This window comes from Gigantopelta aegis, chromosome 7 (genome assembly GCF_016097555.1).
Source record: "Gigantopelta aegis isolate Gae_Host chromosome 7, Gae_host_genome, whole genome shotgun sequence".
Classification (NCBI taxonomy): Eukaryota; Metazoa; Mollusca; class Gastropoda; order Neomphalida; family Peltospiridae; genus Gigantopelta; species Gigantopelta aegis.
In genome coordinates this window covers 33,497,047-33,517,388 of record NC_054705.1, presented here as the reverse complement: position 1 = coordinate 33,517,388, position 20,342 = coordinate 33,497,047, and the positions used below count along the sequence as shown (strand labels likewise).

At 38.2% G+C, this 20,342-nt stretch overlaps 1 protein-coding gene across 3 annotated transcripts; it reads left to right on the top strand.

Annotated features, from left to right (window-relative positions):
• Positions 1 to 3,633: 3,633 nt before the first annotated feature.
• LOC121377707 (glucosidase 2 subunit beta-like) lies at positions 3,634 to 19,689 on the top strand. 3 transcript variants are annotated; one of them, XM_041505788.1, is made up of 7 exons: positions 3,634 to 3,685; positions 8,381 to 8,733; positions 9,927 to 10,018; positions 12,293 to 12,432; positions 16,457 to 16,617; positions 17,070 to 17,309; positions 18,769 to 19,689. In XM_041505788.1, the coding sequence occupies exons 2-7, from the start codon at positions 8,425 to 8,427 to the stop codon at positions 18,865 to 18,867; spliced, it is 1,041 nt and encodes a 346-aa protein (XP_041361722.1). In that variant the 5' UTR covers positions 3,634 to 3,685; positions 8,381 to 8,424; the 3' UTR covers positions 18,868 to 19,689. The 3 variants fall into 3 exon arrangements, with proteins under 3 accessions (XP_041361722.1, XP_041361723.1, XP_041361724.1); XM_041505789.1 differs by having other exon boundaries at positions 3,670 to 3,734; XM_041505790.1 differs by lacking the exon at positions 3,634 to 3,685 and adding an exon at positions 4,549 to 4,567.
• The last annotated feature ends 653 nt before the right edge of the window (positions 19,690 to 20,342 follow it).

The following is a 20,342-nucleotide window of genomic DNA, read 5'->3' as shown; positions in this document are numbered from 1 at the left end:
CTGGTATATAGAACACAAAATGCTGTAACTGACTGAAAAAGGACTCTTCTGGGCACAAACATGTTAGAAATGTTTATCTTTATTACTCTTATGTACATCAGAATATACTAATACTAAAACAATTATTTACACTGGCGTAGGAAGCGGGGGGGGGGGGGGGGGGGGGCAACGTGGGCACTTTTCAGATATTTTGCTTTATATTTGCTTTATAACAGTGTAAAAGTGTGTAAATATAAAAGTATCCCCCCCCCCCCCCACCCCACACACACTTTTTGACACCTTCCTACGCTCGTGATTTATATAGCCGTCGGAAGCAGGGGGCCAGGAAGCAGTAGCTGGAGGGGCCGACCCCCTCCACAGTTGCAAGGCGATCTTGTATTATACTCCGACATTATCTTTGTAGTTATATGTATGCATGTTGTGTGTGTGTGTGTGTGTGTGTGTGTGCGCGTGTGTGCGCGCGTGTGCGCGGGCGCGCGCGCGCGTGTGTGTGTGTGTGTGTGTGTGTGTGAATATATATATATATATATATATATATATATATATATATATATACATATATATATATATATATCACACACACACACACATATATATACGCACACACACACACACACACACACACATATATATATATATATGGGTCATTTTCCCTATAGTAGTACCTTTGTAAAAACTGTTTTTAAAGTATGACGCTTTATAATCATGTCTCATCTCTGAGCTCAGGTGAATATATTTAAAATTCACGCTGTGATCTTTACATAGGATTTTATTATTTGTGTCAATTTTTGTCCGTAACAGGGTCTGATAAGTTGGTCAACACCGTAACAAAATTGATGAATAAGTAATTAAAGACAATGAACCAACATTATACAAAACATTTTCTTTGAGTTTTGTCTTACGGGAGATTTTGTTTTATACTGTATCTTTGAATGATTCCAATGGTCCAAGGTGTATGAATGCATGCGTATTCTTACAAATCCATCCCGTATTCGGAATTGATACCAAATATCCGGAATTAAAAAAAAAAAAAATCACTATAATTTTTTTTATAAAAGCAACCGTTTCCTATTACATTCGACATTCCAGAAATTACATATTTATATTTCTTATTTTAACGGAAACTCGGTATTGTCTACAGAGTAATGTACCATTACTAAGGTATATGCTAGAGGAACTCGCATTTTGGTTTAGAAAACTTTCAAAGGTACTTTAACAAAAGGTACGGACAACCAATAAACGAGGGGTAGCGTAGTAATATGAAAATCTGCTCTTGGAGCAAGTGTTCAGCTGAACGCCACGTTTCCTTTTACTGAGGGGGTTGAGGCGAGGTCTTAATCTCGTGATGTTCATTGTGACATATTGCACACACACGTGGCCAGAACATTGTATACCTGCGATTGGTGGAGGCGTGGCCCTCTGCCCAACCCCACAACCACATCTGGCTTCGTATATAGTTGTGTTAGGTTAGGTACGATATGTAAATATATAATTTATAAAATAAAGTCAAATAATGTATTGGCAAAATTGATTCAATATACTGCATATAAATGGAATGGTTACATGCATTTTTTACGTATATGTTTAAAGAAAAGGTTAGACAAAGCTGGTACACATTTTACATTCCAAAACATGCATAACCTTAATTCCATGAAACAAGCTATAATGGCCTTCACATAGTCTCGTATCCTAATCTTTTGTTATGCAAACAGCCGTAGTTATTTATAGGTGAATGAACCTGCATTCAAAACATACAGAGAATTTTGTAAAATGGAAATAAGTCAACTTCATGCATTTTAGATGATGAATTGTATATAAAACCTGTCGGGGTTTGGGTTTGTTTTCATGCAAATGTAAAGAACACAAGGATTGAATAGGAATTAAACGTAACATTTGCAAAAAATTTTAGTGTCTAAACAACTGAACAGGACTATAATATCTTCTGACGCCTATATGTTAGGCCAAAACAATAACTTTTATTAAAGTGTCAAATTCACTTTTCAATATTTGTTTTCAAACTAGCCACTATACATAGTATTATATGGATAGATTTAATTGATAGTTCTAAGTTACACGAAATCACCCAAACAGCAGCATTCTTTGAAAATAATCTGATTAACTGAATTAAACACATTTCGCTTTCAAATTCTGAATGAAAATATTTTGATAAATATTTTAATAGTGTTAGCTTCTTCACACATGGTAAACAAATTGGTTTTGCAATATATGAATATCCATGACATATAAATACTACTTACTGACATATAAATGACATATAAATGACTACGTACTATGACATATAAATATGTGAAGACCAATTCTTAATTACTAGAATTTGTAAAGTTTGTGTGTGTCAAAGCTGGCTCACACTTTCATTCACCTTTCTCATCTATCACCATTTGCACTATCATTCTCATTATCGTAATATAAAAACTTTCCGAATTTCTCCAACGATTTCAATCTGTTTCGATTCTTTCTGTCAGCTTCCTCCGACTCTGTCTTCTGAGCTGTCCACACCATCGCCTACCTGTTTCAACTATCTCCACGGGTGCAGTCACTGTGTATTTCGCTGCACCCGCCTGACATCCTCGTCCTCAGCCGTTAATAAAGCTGGACTGACCCGCGGCACTATTAACTAATGACCACTGGTAGTAGAGGTGTATAGTATGCGGTTACAAGTACCTCTTAACAATGCCAGCATTAACTACTGAACACTCCCCCAAGTGGTCACACTAAGCCCACAGCTAAAAGCTGATGGGGAATGGCAGCTAGGTGTGTGGCACAGATAGTCACAAGAGACAAAGACCTATGGCGGTTGGAAAGACAAGGACTAGGATGTGGAGGTGAACATCGAAAAAAGTTGAAAGATAGGAGGAGTTGCCAGATTGGGAAGAAATGAAACGGAATTCAAAGGAGAGAAAGAAAAGGGGGCAGTGGGATAAAAACAAACGAACACAAACATTACTAGTTTTATGTAGGGGCCTACATTTTGCATAACTTATGATAAAATGATAAACCTTGCAGTCAATCATGATTTTGTTGTTTTATTTCGTGAGAAGAAAAAACAACCTGGCACAATTATATGGTACCAATTATTATGGATAGCCTTAGGATACATGTTTGTTAGGTTTCACGCCACCATCCGGCATTCGCTTGCATACTGATTGTTTTTCTTTAGAAAATACAATACATATGACTAACACAGGCACAAAATATATAACCGCCGGTACGCTAGAAAAATATCGAGCGATCACGATACGTATTGTTCATATTTTATATTGCGGTATAGGTAGACCGAATATTTCTGTCTCTGTCAAGCTTTATTTCAAAATAATATTTTTGTGTGCAATTTAGAAATCAATTGCCTCAGAAATAAATAATTTGTAGTAAATTCCAAAGTATGAAAACAAGCGTTCCCAGAGGGAAGGATTATAGATGTAGGCTATACTTGTGTGTACATATGCATTGTTTGTTGGCTTTTGCTTGTTTTATTCATAATTTTAGAATTACACACAAAAAAAAAAAAATATATCTTCCGGTAATCGAGCACCTATCTGTGATAGGGAACTAATTAAATAGTTCGCAAACGTTAGCGTCGCTCACTGTTGCTGAACGCGGGCTGAATATATAAATGTCTATCACGTGACACATGTTTCAAAATGGATGCTGAAACTAATTTAGAGAAGTAAATGTGTTTTGAAAGTTGAAACACTTACAAGATAATTATTTACGAAGTACACTTCCACACAAACATTTTACTTAAAGGTTCTACAAAGGCAATTTTTGTAGACATTTGCTATTTTAATATGGGTCACATAAAATATTAAAAAACTTTAATTTAAAAATTCAGAAGTAGCCTTGCAATAAATTGAATTATCCTCGTCGGTGGGTCCCATTGGGCTATTTCTCGTTACAGCCAGTGCACCACGGCTGGTATATTAAAGGCGTTGGTATGTGTTTTCCTGTCTCAGTGTCTGTGGTATAATGCATATAAAAGATCCCTTCCTACTAATGAAAATTGTTTCACCCATAAGACTACATGTCAAAACTATGACATTATATGATTATTAATAAATCAAACTTCAAAGTGCTCAACTCGACAACTGGTGTCGTTAAACAAACAAAACCCCCCAACAAAGACCACCTTTGTTGTTGTTACATATGTGTGTTATAATGATGTGGAAATCATTTATAAGTACTGTAAAATAAGTTAAAGCCTAAATCTGAGATTTCAAAATGAGTTTTAATGGCTCAATAGGGAAATGTTTTATTTAACAACACACTCAACACATTTTATTTACAGTTATATGGTTAAGGACCACACAGATATTGAGAGAGGAAACCTGTGTGCTACTCTTTTCGATTAGCAGCAAAGGATCTTTTATATGCACCATCCCACAGGCAGGATAACACATACCACGGTCTTTGATATACCAGTTGTGGTACACTGGCTGGAGCGAGAAATAGCCCAATGGGCCCACTGATGGGGATCGAACCCAGCCCGACCGCACATCAAGCGAACACTTACCACTGGGCTACGTCCAGCCCCGGCTCAATAGGGATGCACGTAAGACCACTTTACTGATTTCTTCCTGACCAAGCCAGCGCACCACAAGTGGTACCGGTATATCAAAGGCTGTGGTATGTGCCATCCTGTCTGTGGGATGGTGCATATAAAAGATCCCATGCTACATTATGATGAATGTAGTCGGTTTCCTCTCATGACTGTCAGAATTGCCAAATGTTTGAAACCTAATAGCCGATGATTAATTAATCAATGTGCTCTGGTGGTGTTGTTAAACAAAACAAACTGTTTTTTAAAACACTGTTTTGGTTGATGTGTGTCTGGGACAGTGTGCTTCAACATTAATTCTAGTTCAGTCACTGTTTTGGTTGATGTGTGTCTGGGACAGTGTGCTTCAACATTAATTCTAGTTCAGTCAACGGGCAGAAAGGTCTAGAAAGTTGTGCTAGAAAAACCGTCTAGCACACCTGCCTACATGTATGGTAATAGGGCCTCCACAAGTCCAAAATATTGGACTAGAGTACTCGAGGGTCAAACTCGACCGGGACCCGAGTTTCAGGGCGGAACATACATTGTAGCCCAGTGGTAAAGCATTCGCTTGATATGCGGTCAGTCTGGGATCGATCCCTGTCGGTGGGCCGATTGGGCTATTTCTCGCTACAGCCAGTGCACCACGACTGGTATATATCAAAGACTGTGGTATGTGTTATCCTGTCTGTGGCATGGTGCATATAAAAGATCCCTTGCTGCTAATCGAATAGAGTAGCCCATGAAGTCGTGAAAGCAGGTTTCCTCTCTCAATATTTGTGTGGTTCTTAATCATATGTCTGACGCCATATAACCATAAATAAAATGTGTTGAGTGCGTTGTTAAATCAAACATTTCCTTCCTTAATTCCGGACCCGAGTTCCCGCCATTTACTCTAGTAAAATAACATTATGCTTATTAATTCCAGCGCTGAACATGGATACAAAATGTGTTTTTTTTTTTTTTTTTTTTTTAATTTTAAATTGTCCCCAGAATATAAAATATGGCAGTGTCAGGGTTGGGGTGCCCTGAGCTCACTGTCTCATAATATTTTTTAAATTACATATGGTATACACAGTTTTATATACATACATATAAATGGCAAAATATATACACACGAATAGATATAATCCACTCACTTTATGTACCGGAATATTGTTGTTGTTGATATTTTGTTTGTTTTTTGTTGTTGATTTTTTTTTTTATGGATACCAAATGATGCCATTGTATTGCATTCCACATATTGGAGTTTTGTTTTCCCTCGATGTCTCATAGCCCTATCACATAACTGGCAACAAGCATATGGCAAAATGATGTAAAAAAATTAAAATTAAATGAGAGTGCTCTTCCTTGCATGGGTAGTCTTGCTAGAGTACCGGTACTCGTGGAGACCCTACAGCGCAGGGCTTGAAATAGGAAGTAAAATGTAGCCTGCTGTTAATTTGTGTAAGTAGCAGACCAAAAGAAATATGGCCTGCTAATAAAAAATGTGGCCTGCTGGAAATAAAGACCATACAGGATGAGGGGAGGGTTTGGAACAGTGTTGGAACATTAGAATCTCTGAGATGTATTTTAGAGATATTATCCAGTGTTCGAGATTAAAACTTTTGGTCAGTATCCCAGTTGGATACTAACATTTCAAAATCTGGTATCCCACCTGAGAATTGAGTATCCCACTTAAACTAAATTCATAAATTACATCGTCACAAACTTGGACGACACTGTTCTCATTCCCAGTCTACTCCTACGCCGCAATCGAAATCACAGAATTCGTGAAATTCACAATCAAACGGAAATCGGCAAAAAGATATGCTGCATCTATTTTTGAGTAATAATGACATAAATTAATATTTAGCAGTAATCTATAAGTGTTTTTGACATTACTAATGATAAACCTACCTGTATCAATTTTCTGCAGATGTGGAATCAATATCTGAAATAAAATTTGAAGGGATGACACATCCGACAAAAACAATAGCGACGTGGCAGTTCCCAGTCTATTGCTTTTTTTCACCGTTCATTGTAATTGTTAAATGGGGGGTGGGGGCGTGGGGGGCAGGATGTAGCTCAGTGGTACAGTGCTCGCCTGATGTGCAATTGATCCTATCTAGGATTGATTCCGGTCGGTGGGCCCATTGGGCTATTTCTCATTCCAGCCAATGCTCCACAACGGCTATATCAAAGGCCATGGTATGTACTATCCTGTCTGTGGGATGGTACATATAAAAGATCCCTTGCTACTATAAATGGAAATGTAGCAGGTTTCCTTTCTAGGTTCCATTAGACCAAATCAATTCCTATTGCCGGTAATGTTAACGTTTACTAATAAAACTGATATAAGCAGCGTTTCTGTTTTAACTGAATATAATATTTATATCTTATGCATTACTACAATCTGTAATGTAACACATCATTTACATAGTAATATTGGAAAATATAGCTTTACAAGTGTGGTAATAGTGGAAGATAATACTAACACACTCCTAGGTAGATTAACAAATGTGTCAAAATTGCTCTTGTACTTGGTATATACTTCAAATACCCTTTACTATAGAAAACTCACTGAATATATGGACAAGATTTAATGAACTGACCTAAAGCTATCATTACCAAGCTTATATTTGTGTACAAATGAAGAAGAGAATGCAAAATGGCTACACAGAACCCACTTCTGTAGATTTTAATGTTTTTGCCAAACTCACAAAAACAATTGTAAAAACTCCCATATTTGCCTAAAACATAATTCACCAACCTAAAAAGTATGTTAAAATTACAGCAGAAATCAGGTTATTTAAATACAGTCATTCCAGAGCCAATTGCATTCAAATACACATTGTTAATGGAGATCTAAACGCTTAACCTAATATCAGCTAACATTATTTTTTAACTAAAAATGAATTATTACTAACAGCTTATTTCATCTTGCCTAGACTTATTATCCTAAATAAGATTAGTGTTATATGACATGTCCATCACCTTGGATAAATAAGCTTTAAAATATTTTAAGTAAAAAATATGGGCCAAAATCTCCAATTGGTCAGCACAGACTTTTTTTCAAACTCTATTCTCAGCAGTGCACAGTGAATTAATGCCAAGGTCAAGGTCATTATGAACTCCCATGCCAGAGTTTAACCTAATTAAGCAATTATGACTGTCAAATAACAGTAAATGGCACACAATATAAAATAATGATAATATAGTGAATATATGCTATAGGTTCCATTAGACCAAATCAATTCCTATTGCCGGTAATGTTAACGTTTACTAATAAAACTGATATAAGCAGCGTTTCAACACACCCAGGAAGTACAGCAATAGAAAGTGTGGCACCTCACATCTAATCTAGCTGCAAGAAAATGGGGGGTCACATATCATTTAAGAGATTTAATTTATGTTTTTAATAGCAACCGTCATTTTTGCTGAAAATTGCAGTTCCATTTTTGGGGGTACCCCGCATTAGTTTCAACCTCTGGTATATACTGCATAACAACTGTATAACAAATAAAAGTGTATTTATTTATTGTCAATGGATAATAGTATTAGCACAAATAATCAATGTCACATATTACTACCAATCACACCCACAGCTGCTTTTACTCCGTAAATATTTGACGGTGCATGTCGAACCTTGACACGGTACTCTCTTCTTTGGTACTATGCAACCTATAAGACTATATATATGTCAAAATTACCAAATGTTTTACATCCAATAGCCGATGATTAATAAATTAATGTGCTCTTGTGGTGTTGTTAAACAAAACGTTTTTTTTTTTTTTTGATGCCTGGTTTTAATGTGTGTTTTTTCTTCTTTTTTTGCATTTCATCCAGATCGTAAAAAAACAAATCTCCGATTATCTTCAGCTTGGATGTGAATGGAAGATGTCATGCGGGGATGGAAGAGATCTCTCCTCTGTGGACGCAAATACCAGACACTGACGATCATTCTCGTCATTGTCATCATCTTTTACTGGTTCCAGTTTTCCTCTCATAAAAAGATAAATGGCTGGAACAGGATGCAAAACAAACATGTAATGTTCTCACACAAGCATCCGAATATGGATTCAACCAAGCTGGAAAATTTAAATTTATGGACATTGAAGAGACTTCCACGGGGAGTTCATTCTGCTGATGCAAACAAGTATAAAACGGATGATGGTGTTTTTCGGTGTGTAAAATCGAAAGTAAGAATATGAATAGTAAAGGAATATATGTGTTTATTGGCAGCACGGTACATTGGATTAGGGTTAGGATTAGTCTGTTAGATGTTTTAGAGAGGAAACCCACAAACATTTTTACATTAGTAGCAAAGGAACTTTTATACCGTATGAACCATCCCACAGACAGGATAGTACATACCATGGCCTTTAAATACCAGTCGTGGTGCAGGGGCAGGACATAGCCTAGATGTGCGGTCTGTTTAGGATCGATCCCCGTCGGTGGGCCCATTTGGCTATTTCTCGCTCCAGCCAGTGCACCACGATTGGTATATCAAAAACTGTGGTGTGTGCTATTCTGTCTGTGGGATGGTGCATATAAAAGATCCCTTGCTACTAACTGGAAGCAAGTAGACATGGGGGTGGGAGTAGGGGCTGACTGAGATCGCAAAGTGTTTTTTTAGGGGATGCAATTTCCAGCATTCTACAAGTAAAATTAATCTCTGCCTTAAGATTTACTACCATTAATAATAGCCCCCCTGTTTTGCTGTGCCTGCAAATAACTGACATGCAATAGCCAATGATTAATTAATGTGCTCTAGTGGTGTTATTAAACAAAACAAACTTTTAACTTTCCATTCAGAATCCAGTAAATTGACTGTTACCATAGAAACAAATAGCCAGAATGACCAGATGTACTGTTTTCGAAGCACAACTCCAAAACCATTCAAGAAAACTTAACAAAACATTGTACACATAATTATATCACTTTATAGTCCATCCCACAGGGAATACCTTTTTTAATACCATGGGATTTACTACAAGTTCAGGGATAACTCTTCCAATTGCCAAATTCGCCAATTACGAATTTTGAGAACAACTGGCGAATTTTATTTTAATTTGGCGAAAACAAATTGTGTAATATTTGATATTTTGGTTTTGCATTTTTTAAAGATAATTTGGCGAATTTTCTGATCGCTTGGAGCTAGCCCTATAAAGTTATTTATTTCTAAGCCGATTTTTTTCTAAATTGCACACAGAAATATTTGTTTTTATTTTTTGCTATTTCCAAAATACTTTTAACTTATCTTGTTACGTCAAACCGAACAGAAATTATTTAAAGAAAATCCCCAACATTTTTATAACAGGATGGGATGGACTATAGTATGGTTTCCATTTTGAGGATGTTAACGACTATGTCTTCATGTTTATTTTGACAGCAAACAATCAAGGCAAAGTATTTCAATGACGATTTCTGCGACTGCGATGATTTCACAGATGAGCCTGGAACATCAGCTTGTCCATACTCGAGGTATAGTATTCACACTCGATGCACTATCACTGATTCATAGTCATCAGAAGGAAAGAAGGAAATGTTTTATTTAATGATGCACTCAACACATTTTATTTACGGTTTATATGGCATCAAACATATAGTTGAGAACCACACAGATATTGAGAGAGAAAACCCGCTGTCGCCACTTCACGGACGTTTATATGCACCATCCCACAGACAGGATAGTGCATACCACAGCCTTTGATTACCAGTCTTGGTGCACTGGCTGGAATGAGAAAAAGCCCAATGGGCACATCGACGGGGATCGATCCCAGACCGATAATGCATTGAGCGAGCACTTTACCAGTTGTCTATGTCCCACTCTCTAGTCATCAGAAGATGCAAGTAACTAGGTGGTGGGGTTAGGGCCATTAATTCAGGCCTCTAAAAATTACGAGAGCGACCCGTTTTGTTTGTGTGTCGCTTATGCAAATCTAATTTTGCGTGACCTACTTTTCGTTTCTCACATTAATTTAAGGACCCACTTTTATGTGAACAACGGATTATTCAAAACAAGAATGGGTCACCAGAATTTGTTTTTGCGAAACCGATAAATGGTTTACGCAAAATTGCAATTCTCAGAGGCTTGTAATTCACTTTTCAACTGGGTGGGTGGTTGGTGGGGTTGGTGGGGGGTTGTTGGGGGGGGGTTGTTGGGGGGGTAGGTGGGTGACATATTCATCCATGTAACTTCAGAATGTCTTCTTACATGTCCTCCTCTTTTATATTGTTTTCTTTCTTTCATTCCCTATCATTCCTTTCTATTATATTTCATAAAAATGCAAAATGGCAGCCAGCTAAAATTACATGATATTGTGTTTTGTCTTAGGGGATTTAAGTGAAGTCAATTTGGCTAATATGGTTATAATCTAGCATGTGGAATCTGTGTCATTGTAATGGTTTTTTCATGATCTGTGTTTGGACAGTGTGGGGAAATCTAACAGTAATTAAAGGTAAGAGAGTAATTTATCATAATTGTTAAAGGGACAGATCCTAGTCTCAGCCCATGAAAATGCACACTAAGTTTAGTTAATCTACAAACCTGTAACACATTTGGATAAAGTTACAATTCAGTGAAACATGAGTCTCTGACTTTGAAATGGTGAAATACCCTCTAAAAATAGACTAAAACTCGACTCCATAACTGTTACTTCTCAGATGCACGTGCATTTTTAAAAATAGGAGAAATGCATTTTGTGATATTAAAAACACCAGGATGATAAAAAACACTTCGAATATATGGAAATGGATAATCTAAACAACAAAATCTTAAAGGGACACATCCTAGTTACAGTTATTTGTTAACCATTACGGCATTGTTTTTCGCTATTAAACCCCATTTTTCACAAATAAAATTGCACTTTACTTACATTTTATTATTTAGAATACACATTTCCATTCACCTGAAGTGCTTTTTGGTATTCCTGATGTTTGTAAAACCACGAAATGCATTTTTTGCATTTTTTCACAAGACGTGCTATCGAGAAAAAAACGTTAAGCAAGCGAGGTCCAATCTATTTTTAGAGGGAATCTTCCTGTGTAAACGTCACAGATGTTGGTATACCACGTGACCGTTATCATTTTGGTTCGGTTTGTTTTCTCGTGCACGGTTCGCGCAATCAACATCCGATTTGTTGTTGTTCATTTGTGAGATTTTTCTTCACAGTTCGTGAACATTTTCAGTAACAATAAAGTTCAGACAAGTAAGTGTCTCAATACAAAACGTTACAAACCCTTAAAACCAATAATTTTGCTAAGTCTTACGATATCTGGAGAGGGGATACAACCAGGACAGAACAGTTGGAACATGTCCAGGAGAGGTGAAAAGAACGCATCCCAAGTCTGTGCGCACTCTGTGAAATTTGTCGTGACGTAGGCATTGTTGTGCTTCGAGCGACATGTACTGGTAACATCAGAATACTAACTTTCAAAATTATTTCAAGCAATTGGGACATGGGGATTACCATGGTATTTAGCATATAAAACCTGCTTTTTCACTCCATTTGATAACAACGTGATCTAAGTGTGTTACAGGTTTGTAGATTAACCAAATTATAATTTGTTTTCACTGGATGGAACAAGGGTGTGTGGCTTTAAGTAAAGTATGATTTGAGTTATCTAAAACGGCTCTGATAGTAAAAAAAATATACCTTAGTGTTTCAAAACTAGGGTATGTCCTTTTAACAATGTGGTTCGGATTTTACATACATATAGACATCGGAGATCAACTAACAATGTTACTTTTTCTAGGTTTTACTGCCAGTTCCAGCTGAAGAATGAGGACCCACAGTTTGTTCCGTCCAGCAGAGTGAATGATGGGATATGCGACTGTTGTGATGGTAGCGATGAATGGGCTGGTGCCGTTGTCCCACAAAATATAAAACTTCCAGGTTTGTCTCTTATTCTAAAGTTTTTTTGTTTAACAACACCACTAGAGCACATTAATTTATTATTGCTTATGGATGTTGGAAGTAGGGGGGGTGGGGTACGCACAGTCTCTAGTGACGGAGGGAGATGAGGGGGGCACAAACAATATTCCAGGTTTGTCTCTTATTCTAAAGTTTGTTTTTAATAACACCACTAGTGCACATATAAAAAATTAATCCTCGGTTATTGGATGTCAAATATTTTGGTCACATATAATGGTCCGTGACTTTTAATAGAGAATGAAGTGGCAGGTAATATCTGATCTCGGATGTATTAAAAGTATCTACATTTTTACTCATGGTGAAGAAGTTGAAAAATGTGAATAAATAGGAGAACATCCAGTCCCAAGGAAGTCCTTTACTGGAGATTTCATCCTTCTTGCACCACCATAAAAATGACTGCCATACCCCAAATATTGCATTATGGAGGTTATCCAGATATTAGACTGCAGAGAGCAAATGAAAGGCAAGTCATATTTACCTGTAAGGGGCAAGATATAGCTGAGTTGGTTAAGTGTCTGCCTGAGGTGCTTGTGTCACAGGATCGAATCACCTCGGTGGATCTATTCCAACTGATTGGGGGTTTTCACGTTCCAACCAGTACACCACAACTGGACAAAGGCTGTGGTTTGTCCTGGATAATCTCCACAGTGTAATTTTTTGGTAGTGGCAGGCCTCTTTATAGAGGTGCAAGAAGGATGAAATCTCTAGTAAAGGATCTCCTTGGGAGTGGCTGTCCTGTAGACGATGCACTGGATGGAGATTTACCGGCCACGGTGGTGTCGTGGTAGGCCATCGGTCTACAGTCTGGTAGGTACTGGGTTTTGGATTCCAGTCGAGGCATGGGATTTTTAATCCAGATACCGACTCCAAACCCTGAGTGAGTGCTCTGCAAGGCTCAATGGGTAGGTGTAAACCACTTGCACCGACCAGTGATCCATAACTGGTTCAACAAAGGCCATGGTTTGTGCTATCCTGCCTGTGGGAAGCGCAAATAAAAGATCCCTTGCTGCTAATCGGAAAGAGTAGCCCAAGTCATGGCAACAGTGGGTTTCCTCTCAAAATCTGTGTGGTCCTTAACCACATGTCCGACGCCATATAACCGTAAATAAAATGTGTTGAGTGCGTTGTTAAATAAAACATTTCTTTCTTTCGGTTTTTTTAGATGGAGATTTATGGAATCGACCACTATTTTGCCAAATTGTTTATTCGACTCTGAATTGTGCAGAGATATGGCCGTGATAACTTATTACTGGTTTTGTTGTTCAGATTCATATAACAATAATTAAAACAAAAACTCGTCTTTTAGAGGGCAGGACTTAACCCAATGGTAAAGCGATTGCTTGATGTGCCGTCAGTCTAGGATCGACCCCCATCGGTGGATCCATTCGGCTCTTTCTTGTTCCAGCCAGTGTACCATGACTGGTATATCAGAGGCTGTGGTATGTGCTGTCCTGTATGTGGGATGGTGCATCTAAAAGATCCTTTGCTACTAATGGAAAAATGTAGTGGGTTTCCTCATTACCAAATGTTTGACATCCAGTAGCCGATGATTAAAAAAAATCCATGTGCTCTAATGGTATTGTTAAGCCTATATCACACTATACGACGCGACCCAACTCAACTCAACAGTTGAGTCATGTCGTGTAGTGTGTATTGAAAAATCAGCCGTCGGCGACTGATTTTCAGTCGGCCCGACTGCATTTGACACGACCGAACATGTTCAGTCGCAGACGACGGCCGTCGTATAGTGTGAACAGGTCTACGACGCGACTGTCGCGTCGTGTAGTGTGAACGGTTTACACGACGCTATACAACTGATGTCTACCGGTATCCAATGAAATGTCTACATTTCATCATGTGACATAAAAGTTATTCTGGACAGAAGAATAGACCCCTTCGCAGTCACCACCGTAGCGCCACCTGCATAACTATGAAAACAGGCTGGGCGATGTAAACAAACGATTTTTGCCATTGATTAACATGGTATGTGAGATTTTTTTTCTTCTAAAATGAAGAACACAATTCAGAATGGTTCGCAACATTTGTTCTGTCTTTAACTGTGGTCACCAGAGGAGTCGTAGAGTGAACTGTGCTGCTTTTTATACATTTTCTAAAGATATAACATTTTAGGCATATTGAAGCTGGTATTTACGCCATGTTGATCAGTATTATTAAAACATTATTTTAAGCGTCCATGGAAACCATAACGGAATTCTGATAAATATAAATATCATGTTGTCGTCATTTTTCGAAACCATCACATTTGAAAAGAAGATGTTATAGGTGCAGAACGCGGGAGGGGGTGGGACCCATGCCTCTTGCCCGCATTTCCCCTGTTATTGTTCTCTGGCTGAGAATGCTGTGCTAGAATGCCTGAAAGTCAAACTTTTGTTGAAGGAGCATGCCTCAAATTCCCTATAGCCCATTCCCCCTTCAAATACTCTCCTCGGACCCTGAGTGGAACCTTTTTATTCCAGAGCATTGCTAAATAAACAGAAAGCATTTGAACAGAAAGCATACCGTAAGTCATGTTACTAGACAATTTAGTGTGTAAGTGTGTGTGTTTTTTTTGTTTTTTTTAATTTGTGTTTTGTTTTGTTGTCTTTTTGGGGTTTTTCCTTCTTTTTCTTATCTTTTTTGCTACTTTTCTGTTTGGAATTTTGTGTGTTGTGTGTGTGTGCGTGTGTGCGTGGGGGTAACCTATTTGTGGATAAGTATGCATATGGCAAACACCCAGTTATACTTACCGGTAAATACTAACTCGTTACTAATTCCGTAGTCTCATCTCTCAGATTAAGTGGACCCTCGTACAAGGGTCCATTCATGAATTAGGCTAAGTAACATTCTAGTGGGGAGGGGAAGGGATTTCATGGAGGTGTTACAAAACATGGGAATGGAGGAGGTGTTTGTCATGAGTTATATATCATGTTTTAAAAATAATTTTATCATATTTATTTATAAATTAAAATGCAGCTAATCATTGCTGTTGTGTTTTTTAACTGATGATTTTCTATCCAGTGGTATTATTACCAAACAGACATAAATAAAAAATCTTATAATATTAGTCAATATGTCTTTTGGGAGAGGTTATGCATTTAATGTTACATAATTTTCGAGTAGTGGCCTATGCATTACAGAAGGTCACACGATTATGGGAGGTGGTCGTCTGAAAAGGAGCTTTTAAAATGCTTTTTCCTACTAGTGAACAGTTAGGGGTTCTTATTACTTGGATAGATCTCGAGTGGTGAATTTAAAGCATTTTGAAAGTATTGTCTCATGAATGAAATACCTCACTGGTCAGCATGATCAGAAGAAAATTAGTCCTGTCGGAAGGTGCCAACAATTGGATGTTCCAGTAATGTATTAACTGTCCCTCGTATTATTTTCAGATTCCTGCCACTCACTTAAGGCGCCTGTGACTGACTCTCCCCCTCCCTCCCCTCTCTCCGTCTCTCTCTCTCTCTTCTCGCACACAATGTAAATTGTACATTATTTCGATTTGAAACAGATACAGGTACGTGTGTGAATGAATTGTCGCTGGGGACAGGCATCAATAATGTATAACAAAACACCATTCACAAGTACCATGTCACTTTAGACGATGTCGTTTTAACATCATCATGTCAACTACGGCAGTCCGAGCTCTTCAGTGTCTAGTTGGACTCATCTTAGATTTTTAAAAGAGGGGTAATTAACAAGACTTTTTTTTCAGTTGAGTTGAGTCGCGTCTTATAGTGTGAACGGATTTCAGACACGACCGATTGGTCAGCGATCGTGGCCCACGACGCGACGTGACCGTCCAGTTGAGTCGCGTCGTATAATGTGATCTAGGCTTTAAACAAAACAGACAAACAAGCTCTTCTTTTAAATATCTATTATCTTGAAAACACAAAATCATTTAACTCCATAGAATTCATAGTGTATTTTCTGTACATTGTCTTATGGGTTTTTATTATTGTTATTATTTGTTTTGGATGACCTTCAGATGAACGTCAAGGTCACCCTGTCTTCCATGCCCCGTGTGATGACCACTGTAACCGGTATACCAGTCTACGGAGTGAGGAACTCCGAATACACAGAGAGGGACACGAGCTGAAGAAAGGTTACATTGAAGCAGCACAGGTTCTTGAAGAGAGCAGACGAAAGGCAAGTCATGTTTATCTCAGGGTTCGTACGCGTCCTTAAATCCCTGGCGTGGGACGTAGCCCAGTGGTACAGCGTTCGCTTGATGCACGGTCAGTCTAGGATCGATTCCCATCGGTGGTCCCATTGGGCTATTTCTCGTTCCTGCCAGTGTTCCACAACTGATCAAAGGCCGTGGTATGTACTATCCTGTCTGTGGGATGGTGCATATAAAAGATCCCTTGCTGCTAATACATATTTATCATTATTTATAACAACATTTCAGTGGTCTGTAAAAAGAAGTAGGATATACAATAGGCATATAGATATGAAGGTGTTTTACTTCACATCAATTCCACGTGACCTGTTGGGGCTGATGAAAACACCTGAATGAACAAAAGTTATTTCTAGTTCAATGTAATTAAATTGGATTATCTGATAGTTCACTGCAATAATCTGTATTTTTTTAAATCCAGGACTATGGTCCTTCTGGTGAATTCTACAAACTGAGTCTCCAGTGCTTTAAGTACCACACATCGGAGTATGAATACGACGTCTGCCCATTCAAGTCGGTCAAACAGCAGAAGTTCCCGCAGGCGTCTGTATCCCTCGGCTACATTCCAAAATGGCATCAGGTCAAACACGGAGATGTACAACTCATCATGGGGGGCGGGGATTCCAGAGTCTGTCCAGACATGATTCCCAGAGAAACTTTGGTAAGGGCTATTACAGAAGCTTTTTAAAACACTGGATGGGGTGGGGGGAGGGGAAACATGGGTGTTTGGGATATGTCCATAGGCATACAGGCTTCACTTTTTGGGGGTGGGGGTGGGGGTCAGGCTAATTTGGTCAGGTTGGTTTGGGATCGGTCCCCATCGGCCTTAATGTTTTTTTTTCCTGTTTTTTTTCTTTCTTTTTTAATTGGCCCAGAAATGGCAATAATGTCATGGATGGGGCCCTGAATCACTATCTTACAAATAATGTTGAGCATAAATAATATTAAATACATATAATACATAAAGAGTATTGTTAAAGTAAATATGTTCAGATTGATTGTACATTGGGCTATTTCTCATTCCAACCAGTGCACCAGGGCTCCGTTCCATGAACGAATTGTAGCTAAGGTTAATTGTAGTGATTTAAGGTGAGTTTTACAACTGGCACCGTAAACTTTACAGCCATTCCACGAAAGAATTGTAGCTAAGGTTAATTGTAGTGATTTAAGGTGAGTTTTACAACTGGCACCGTAAACTTTACAGCCGTTCCATGAACGAATTGTAGCTAAGATTAATTGTAGTGATTTAAGGTGAGTTTTACAAATGGCACCGTAAACTTTACAGCCGTTCCACAAAGCAACCTTACGGTAGTCGTAAGTGCCCCTTTAATTATTAATAGATTAATAGATCACAGAGTTTCATAAAAGGTACTTGGTATATATTAGATCAATTTTTATACAAAGAGTTAGTATCCTTCTTAGAAAATTATTAAATCATCATTTTAGTGGCTTACAACTCCCTCGTACCAATTGTAAATTTTCACTAATTTACGACGGTAGTAAGCTACGCCGTGTCGTGGAACCGGCTGAAGATCGTAGAAAAAATTTAAGGTCTTGATGGTAGGTATTTACACAATAGTAGGGCTAAGATTGCTTCGTGGATCGGGGCCCAGGACTGGTATGTCAAAGGTTGTGGTATGTGTTATCTGTGGAATATATATTCTCACTGCATTTAGTCGCCATGCTTTAGTGTTACGCTGTCCCCTTTTATGTTTGGGCCCCCCCCCCCTTTTTTTTCCTGTGCCCCTCATTATTTTTCCATTTCCTGCTATAATTACAGCACTCGCTCCACTATTTCAAAATGCACACTTCTTTTCACACTGAAAAACATTAATCAGTCTGCACACTGTCGGTGGGCCCATTGGGCTATTTCTCGTTCCAGCCAGTGCACCACGACTAGTATAACAAAAGCTGTGGTATGTGCTATCCTGTCTGTGGGATGGTGCATATAAAAGATCCCTTGCTGCTAATCGAAAAGAGTAGCCCATAAAGTGGCGACAGCGGGTTTCCTCTCTCAATATCTGTGTGGTTCTTAACCAAATATCCGATGCCATATAACTGTAAATAAAATGTGTTGAGTGCGTCGTTAAATAAAACATGTCCTTCCTTCTCTTTTTCAGATTCGTTTTCTCTGTGGTCTTGAGGACCAGATTCTGAATATCAAAGAAGATACCCGATGTGTTTATGTCGTCAAGTTTAGTACCCCAGCAGCATGCTAGCAACCCAGTGTTGACATTAATAAGTTCTGTACCCAACATACTAGTGTGTTGACATTAATAACTTGTTAATGTCAACACACTACATAAAGAGTTTAATCAGTTTAGTACTTCAGCAGCATGCTAGCAACCCAGTGTTGACATTAATAATGTCCATACCCAACATAGTGTGTTGAAATTAATAACTTATTAATGTCAACACACTACTTAAAGAGTTTAATCAGTTTAGTACTTCAGCAGTATGCTAGCAACCCTGTGTTGACATTAATAATGTCCATACCCAATATAGTGTTGAAATTAACAACTTATTAATGTCAACACACTACTTAAAGAGTTTAATCAGTGTAGTACTTCAGCAGCATGCTAGCAACCCAGTGTTGACATTAATAATGTCCATACTCAACATAGTGTGTTGAAATTAATAACTTATTAATGTCAACACACTATTATGTTGGGTGCAGAACTTATTAATTGACATTTTAAAGTTCAGTAATAACATTAGCTTGCTAGAAAAATGTTTAGCACTCTAGGTTAGTAATACCACACAGAAATTGTTCACTCAGGCTGCTAACACACTAGTGAAATTCCACGATAACCTGTAGAAAAAGTGATATTTTCAGTGAAAAAAGGCAGCAAAGACCTTTGTATGAAGTCTATGCGGTGTTCTCTGACTTGATATATCTCCTTCCAAATTAGTGTACATGTTAAATTCAACATTCCATAAACCAGTAGGGGGGGGGGGGGGGGGATTTAGCTCAGTCAGTTGAGCGATCCCCTGAGGTGCTTGCATCGCAGGATCGAACCAACTCGGTGGATCCGTTCAATTGATTGGGTTTTTTCTCGTTCCAACCAATGCACTACAACTGATCAAAGGCCGTGGTATGTGCTTTCCTGTCTGTGGGATGTGCTTTCCTGTCTGTGGGAAAGTGCATATAAAAGATCCCTTGCTGCATTAATAAAAATGTAGCGGGTTTCCTCTGGTGACTACGAATCAGAATTACCAAATGTTTGACATCCAATAGCCGATGATTAATTAATCAATGTGCTCTAGTTAAACAAGACAAACTTTCCATAAACCTGCAAAATTGAGGCATGGGATTTTTAATCCAGATACCGACTCCAAACCCTGAGTGAGTGCTCCGCAAGGCTCATTGGGTAAGTGTAAACCACTTGCACCGACCAGTGATCCATAACTGGTTCAGCAAAGGCCATCATGGTTTGTGCTATCCTGCCTTTTGGAAGCACAAATGTAAGATCCCTTGCTGCCTGTCGTAAAAGAGTAGGCTATGTTGTGACAGCGGGTTTCCTTTAAAAAAAAAACTGTCAGAATGACCATATGTTTGACGTCCAATAGCCGATGATAAGATAAAAAATCAATGTGCTCTAGTGGCGTCGTTAAATAAAATAAACTTTACTGAAGAAAAACCAAAATATGTTGCATGTTTAAAACATATGTATTCACAAGAATGGTGTTTTGG